Below are 7771 nucleotides of genomic sequence, written 5' to 3'. Positions count from 1 at the left end.
GACCTCAAACAATTTTTCAGTGAAGAAAAGCCCGATCTACGTTTTTTAACGGGAATAGTACAACCCATTAGAGGCGTTCAATAAAAATAAAATAAATAGAGGCAGCTGAGACTTTAGTTCAAGTAATAAATTGTGTCTCTTAATATTGTATTTGAATTTGAAATTATGCAAAGGCTAAGTAGTGGATAGAAACCGTTAAATGTTGGTTATGTGACTGTGTAATATGAGTAAATTTGTGATGTAATGCTTAAAATTGGAGGTTGTCTAATTTATTTTTAAAAAAATAAAAATAAAAATAAAAAAGAAGTTGGAGAACTAGAGTACTAGACTCGGTGATTGAATGCAGAAATTAATTTTAAAATGGGACTGATTAAAGTGTAATGTATTAAAATGATATTAGGGAGTGATTTATGCTGACACAGGATCCTTCTTCTTGCATGGTGTGAGAAAGCCTAATGCTATCATTCATATGTCTAAGTTGATCTGCTTTTTATAAACAGCAAAAATATTTTTTCCAGACTGTTCTTTATCTAAATTTTAACTATGTTAAATTTATATATAAAAAATTAGTTATTAAATTAGTTATTTACATAGAATACATGTTGAAAAAATAAACTACATATTAAAAATAAATTAAACAACAAATGTATTTATACATAAATACATATGAATAATTTTATGGTTGATTTTTCATGTGAAAGTAGTATTTTTTTATTTTTTTAGTGGATTTGATGCCTTTTTTTTTTTGAGGAATGTTAAAAAATTATTAAAATTTATTATTTTTTGTCATTATTTAGCCATCAATATTAAAAAGTAAAAATGATATACGTATACTAAAATCAGCCATTAAAATCAGTCACCAATATATTTATGTACAAATATATATGTGGTTTAATTTAGTAATTAATTTTGGTATACATGTAACATAGTCGTATAAAAATATGAGATAAAATATATTGTTAGATTATTAGATTTAAAAAAAATTAAATTAATAACTAAGTGGTGGCTAAAAATAATAAATTTTGATAGTTTCTAACAATTTTTTTTTCAACTCACTCATTGCCCAGTCATAAAGCACACAACATTTTGAGTTGTCACAAGGACTATGCAAATATACGTCATAAGGCACTACTCATACATGTGTTGCTGCCTTGCTGAAATGCAGAATAATGAAGGGTGAAGACACATGTTTTGGCAATTTCCCATGGAAGAACCTTCTCTTTATATGTATTATGATATGAGAGAGATTCATCCATTGTCTCCTTCTTCCTTGTAGTGTAGTTGTTGAAGTTCTTGTACAATCATATTGAAAGATACTTCTCAACTCTCCCACATACTTTTACTATGCTTTTTAAGTTTTTAAGATTAAACTATGTACAAGCTAAGTTTTCTCCAATTAGATACTACTGTCATGCATCTATTGATTTGGATAGTGGAAATAGAAGATTGGAGTGTGATCATCATAATCTTTAGAGAAAATGACATAGCCATACTTCATTGCTTCAAGTTTGCACACTTAGGTAGTGTTTGTTTTTAAAGACTCGACTGAAACAGAAACTAAGACTCAGTATTATGTTTAATAACATTTCTTTGAGATTTTTTGGAGACGTAAAGAATTGAAATTTTAATAACATTTCTTTTCAAAAATACCTTCATTTAACTTTTCAAATTCTAAATTTACCCTAAAAACCTCCATATTTATCTTAAATTAACATAATACTGAGACATAACTCATTTTAATATATTTTACACCAAACACAATACAAAGACTTAATTTAGTCTCAATCTTTCAGTTTTAATCTCCCTTCCAAACACAATATTAGTACTTACCTTTTTAGTGTTAAAAATACATATTCATTTAAATACTTGTTCTATTGCATAATTGAGTCATGCTATATGACAGCAATTTTAACCAACAAATAACTAACATAAAAAAGGGTGAAAATGAAATTATTGCTACGTGACTAAAAATATGTTACCTGTGCAAATTGTTGTATAATTTTTTTGACATTAAATTGTGTTCACACAATTTTGATCTTTCCATCTCTAATCTCAGATTTAATAGATATTTCAAATGGTCACAATTACATAAATTATTTGAATCCAAGTTAAGTGTCACTGTGCCAGTACTGCTAAAGCCTCCATACTTTGAAATTTGAATACATAATGGCAGCATTAAATCATAGTTATTCTTATTCTTATAACAGCAAAGGGGTCCAAGTTAAAATAAAACTTAAAAACAACATATTTTTTCTTTAAAAAAAGAAGGGACCAAAGAGCAATTTTCTTGCGAATTTCTATTATCATATAATTATTATAATTATTTGTTGATGCCGATCAAGATGATGCAACATCAATAATGATGAGTAATATATACACCTTTTTGGACCAGGATATAAAAATACAAACAACAAAATCAAACAATTTTGACAAGAATCAACTTCTTACTTTCTTCTTTCTTTTTTTCCTTTCTTTTCTTTGTTTTTTTCCCCCTTAGTGTTAGGAATGAACTTCTATGTTCCCTGTCCACAATAACCTGACCAAATAAAGAGACAACAAAAATATTAGCAAAAGCTACAACAAAATATCATAGACCGGTTCGCAATCTGGCTCCCAAGTGCATGATATGAATCGTTCACGAGATAATCTGGCTCATATGCATACAGTTGTCTTCATGAAAAGTTGATAGTTGAGAACTATTAAAAGATTTGATATGTTTGGCTAACCTATCATTTAACGGTTTTCAACTATCAACTTCACATAAAGACAACAATATGTAAATTTCCACGTTATTAATGTAGTTTCTAATCAAATCTAAAACCATTGATTTTCTCATCAACTGATTCGGACACTAAACTTTACTCTCTAAAGTGCAACTTGCATTCGACAAGAGCCAAATCAATACTAATTAATAAGATCATATCAGTACAAACTCTTAAATAGCCTAGAGCAGGATGAATAATCGTTCACCTAGACTTTCCGGTGATGCGAAATCTACGACGACGATGATGTTTGCACTCGGAGTACTTGCTGGAGAAAGCGTGCTGCAAGGCGTTGAGTGATACCACCCACGACACGCCCCCCAAGTCTGCGAGCCTCAGGTTGCTGAAGGACCTGTTCATAGTAAAATATTAATGTAGAAAGTTACTATGAGAGCCAAAAACTGATTGAAAATCCAATTGAACAAATCACTCGAACAAGTACTAAGTAAATTTCAAATTTTTTCTATTTCTATATATCCATTTCATTGACTATATTCGTAATGTTCCTCCAACTTACTTCGAGTCTCACAGAACGATGAAATAAGAATTCTCTACCAAAAGAGAAAAAGGATTGCTCCTTCAAATTTATTGTAAACAATCATAATGACATAAAAGATGGTAAAGACACCAAAAGACACAAGTCCAAAAATAAAAAAGAACGAAAAGAAAAATAGTATCCGAAATACAATGATGAGGCAAGCTTGAGATCTTACCTGTAGTATTGGTAGCAAAAGAGTTGGTTCGAAATCATTAGAGGTTCGCAGAAGTCCCCATACCCTGATCACTTGATCCCTTAGCTCTATCATACTTTGCAATTCAGTTTCTGACATTGCAAGGGGTCCATTGGCATTAGCATTGAAAACAAGGTTCCTCATAAAGTCAGGAAGAGCCTGGTATGTTGAGGAAATAGTGCCAATAGTAAAAGCTTCGGATACGCGAACGGCCTCTTTGATTACTAGAGTCCTTAGCTCTTCACCATCTGGACTTAATAATACCTTCAAAACAGGTTGTAGAGCCTCTTTCGCCGAGAAATCCCGGTCCTTCTTCCCTTGAGCTAGCAGGTTTTCAAGTCTATTCCATCTGCACTAGACTAGATCAATGAATATTCCAGCATACGTAATAAAACAATATTCTACTAATATAGGAGACAAAGAAATTAAACACAGAAAAATACATGGCTATATTATTCTAACATCTTATTATTGAATAATAGTTACTTTTGTTGAGTGTGGCAATACATGATTGGATATATGACCATATTCAACCAACGATAGATCAAAATAGTGGAGACTACAAACCTGAATTTTGCATCCTTGAACAGCAACTCAATAAGAGCATCTCTTAGATAGGGATTTGGGTCTGTTAGGAGCCTCTTAGCAAAATATGGGTATGAAGCAGCAAGCACCTTGAAATTCGGATCAGCATAAAGGGCTAAACCTTCTAAGACAGTGAGAGACCTCAATATTAATGCATAGTATGCCGGCACTGTCAATGGAAGGGACCAAGAAAACATTAAACAAAAGCAACTGATTAGACTTGCAAGAAGACAGGAACAAACAGCTGGTTTTCATATAAGTCCACAACTATATCACTCCTCCAAGATTGAAAATGGAAGTTGCCAAATAAATGATTATACCATTTCATGTCTAACATTTGTAGTTAAAATGATAAGACATTGAAACTTGAAAGGCATAAATGATCTTACCATTAAATGGATATTGATACAAAACATTTCCCAGACCATCCACTAGTGTTTTGAAGTTAAGCTCGCTCACGGTATAATTAAGTGCATCATCGAAAAAGTCGCGAAGTGCCGGTACAATTGGAGACACATCAACATCACTTGACAAGAAATCAAGAGCATAATAATCACGAGCCATAGCCTCATAGTCCCGGTTAACCAAGTGAACAACATGACCAATTATGGCAAATCTTGCTTCTTCTGGTGTCTCACTCATCATCCCGAAATCTAGAAAAGCAAGCTTTCCCTCGGGTGTTGCCAAGAGATTCCCAGGATGAGGATCTGCATGGAAATATCCATACTCAAGTAGTTGTCTAAGGCTGCACTGAATGCCGGCATTCACCAAATCCAAGACCTTTAATCCTTGTTTCTCAATTGCTTCTTGCTCGTTGAGTTTGACTCCATCAACCCATTCCATTGTTAGTACTTTAGCACTTGTGTAGTCCCAGAAAACATCGGGGACGAAAATATCCTGCTTGTCAGCATACAATTTTTTGAACCTCCTTGCATTTTGTCCCTCCTGCAGGAACCTGTCAAAATTAACACTCAATCCTAAACAAAAAAGACTTGGATTACAAATATGTCTTCTTAATCCATCGATGATTGAGGCACACACCAGATTAAGATCTTACAAAGAAAGAAGGCTCAGTCATACATTCTTACCTTCTGCTTGTGCATTAGGCAAATAGTCCACCACTTACTTTTGTTTAGCCTTTCTTCGAAAAAGGAAAACCAAGATGCTTAAATTGATAATAGATGTGTGCTTAGCTACAACTAGAATACAAATTTAGATATTTCACAGAAAAACTAACCTGCACATAGTTAAGCTCTTGAAATACCCTCCGTGCAAATTCGTCAATAAGTGCAACAACATTGGTGGTTATTACATCCACATATTTATTTATAAGAAACCCTAGGCCTCTTATAAGGTAGAAATCCAATCCAATAGCTTCCTCTATACCAGGGCGTTGCACCTTTACGGCAACAAGTTTCCCAGAGTACTTCAGCCGAGCCTTGTAAACTTGGCCTAAACTGGCTGCTGCTATGGGTGATGGAGATATAGTCGAGTAGATAGATTCGAGGGATAGTCCTAATTCTTCCTCAATGCATGCAAAGGCATCCACATCAGGAAATGTCGGCAAACCATCCTGATCAATAACAAAAATGACCGATACAACCTAAGTACCACTATTTCATAACTCACAGTTCACACTTCACACACTCCTCCTTTCATAATAGAAACGTAATAGACTAATCAAAATTAGTGAAGAAATTTCATTGCATATTTTTAATGTCTTATAAGAGCACATTCATCCAAATTATGTGCTAAAGAGCTTTATAATACATATGCAGCATATTTGACATCAGACACTCAACCAAATCAAAATTCTCATCAATGACATTGCTAACTCCATAAATCCCTAGAAACCTATGATGTATGCATATTGTATGCATATCTGCATCAAATGCAACTACTTAAATTTGTGACTAACTTTTTGTACTCACATTCATATTATTGCAGCATAGCAGGACACATTCTTTACATAACAGAATAGTTTCAAAGAGATTTGCAATTGAAACATATATATTTAAAAAAAGAATGAAATTTCAAAAGAGGAGAATAGTAATACAATACTTGAAGTTCAGAGAGCTCTTCCAAATACTCAGGTGGACACAAATCAGGTCTAGTAGACAATCCCTGACCCAATTTCACAAAAGTAGGTCCCAATCTAGTGAATATGTTCCTAAGCTCAATTGCACGAATCCTCTTATTCTGATCAAGCGTCCCATTCCTTTGGTCAATGAAAAGCTTCAACGCAAAAGTACCCAAAGCACTCAGAATCTGAAAGGTCCTTCCCACCACCTACACCAACAACCAAGAAAGGGGGTTAAATTGCCAATCAATTCACAAAATCAAGCCATACCCAGAATTTATATTGCCAAAAAGATTCAAACTTTGGAACCTTGAAGGGTCGTGATTTGTATCTGGAGGCAATGAGTTCAGGGGTGTATAGAGTGGCATTGGAAGCACGTGCCATGGCTCTTGCTTCGGCTTGAAGGTCATCAGCACGGTCAGCAGGGAGTGCAAGAACCTTCACTGATGGTTGTGGTGGCCGTGGTGGTGGTGCAGCTGACGTCGGTGGTGGTGGTGGTGGTGTTGCTTCCACGAGTGCAGCACGTGGTTGTTGTGGATTCAACCATGTTAAGCTTCTGGTTCTGGTTATGGTTCTTTTGGGTCTGAAAGAGTTTGTTTTTGTGGTGAATTTTGAGAAGGAAATGGAAGCATGGTAAGAAGAAGAAGAAGAAGAAGAAGAAGAGGGTTTGGGAGAAGAAACCAAAGGTGCTGAAACTGTAGCCATGGATACTTGGATAGTGGGTTGTTTCCTACACAGGAAAAAAGCCAAATTGACCCAAATTGAATGTTTGAGCAAATGGGAATTACCACTCAGAAATTATATTATTCTTATTAATATTAAATAATACTAATAAGAATTCCAACGTGTAAAATAGCAAGTCAGATTTTCCATGTTAAGAGTTTTTCTAAGATATTTTTATAACGAAAAAGTATAGGTAACTAATAATTTTTTTGAACAATGTGTGAATAATGTGAATTAATAGAGTTAAAATAATAAATTTAATTAATAGCATTAAATTAGAGTGTAGTGTATTTTTATTTGATTGATGGTTATTTATGTTATTCAAAATAGTCATTGTTTATCTAGATTTTTAGAAGAACTCTTATCAGAATTTGGATCCTCTAAAATTTGAATTTTACTTTAGAGAGTAAAATATGATCTCTCACCATTAATTTCATAGGTGAGACCAATAATAAATATGAAAGAGAAATTATTCAAGAATAGAAGATTACACTTTACTCTCTAAAGTAAAATTCAAACTTTAAGGATCCAAATCCCTCTTACCAACAATTATTTTTTCCACAACGCCTTGGATAATAAAAACAAGTCTAAATTTATTTTAAACGAAATGCTGATATATTTAAGAAAAAATAAGAAGTGCTGTATTTTTTTAATTAATTTACTATTAAAAATAAAAATAAAAAATAAAACATTATAAATTTTAAATTTAAAAGGAATGCAGTACTTTTTATCTAATAAAAAATATTTAAATATGAGTTATTATTTTATGATAAGACAAAAATTAAATTATTGGTACTTAATAAACAGAAAAAAATATTTATAATTTAATAGTGATTAATTTTTTATTTTATTATTTTGTTAATTTAAAAGCTCTAAATTCATTAGTTCTA

The 7771-nt window shown here is 32.6% G+C and overlaps 1 protein-coding gene across 1 annotated transcript; it reads right to left on the bottom strand.

Moving 5' to 3' along the window:
• Positions 1 to 2282: 2282 nt before the first annotated feature.
• LOC107475475 (protein ACTIVITY OF BC1 COMPLEX KINASE 3, chloroplastic) lies at positions 2283 to 6938 on the bottom strand. The gene is made up of 8 exons (XM_016095116.3): positions 6468 to 6938; positions 6140 to 6367; positions 5316 to 5651; positions 4468 to 5023; positions 4061 to 4247; positions 3476 to 3842; positions 2971 to 3114; positions 2283 to 2536 (listed from the first exon to the last, which is right to left on the bottom strand). Exons 1-7 carry the CDS (start codon positions 6861 to 6863, stop codon positions 2995 to 2997), a joined length of 2190 nt encoding a protein of 729 aa, XP_015950602.1. The 5' UTR covers positions 6864 to 6938; the 3' UTR covers positions 2283 to 2536; positions 2971 to 2994.
• Positions 6939 to 7771: the final 833 nt, after the last annotated feature.

Source organism: Arachis duranensis, chromosome 2 (assembly GCF_000817695.3).
Source record: "Arachis duranensis cultivar V14167 chromosome 2, aradu.V14167.gnm2.J7QH, whole genome shotgun sequence".
NCBI lineage: Eukaryota > Viridiplantae > Streptophyta > Magnoliopsida > Fabales > Fabaceae > Arachis > Arachis duranensis.
Note: the sequence above shows the minus strand (reverse complement) of the source record. Positions and strands in the feature narration are given on the sequence as shown.

What these genes read in the sequence shown, in the direction of transcription:
- LOC107475475 (XM_016095116.3), bottom strand. Translation starts at nt 6,863, where the DNA reads ATGGCTACAGTTTCAGCACCTTTGGTTTCTTCTCCCAAACCCTCTTCT. An exon ending in AAGAGCTCTCTGAACTTCAA is followed by an intron (nt 5,652 to 6,139) that starts GTATTGTATTAC and finishes GTTATTGATCAG; the next exon opens with GATGGTTTGCCGACATTTCC. An exon ending in AAGAGCTTAACTATGTGCAG is followed by an intron (nt 5,024 to 5,315) that starts GTTAGTTTTTCT and finishes AGGTTCCTGCAG; the next exon opens with GAGGGACAAAATGCAAGGAG.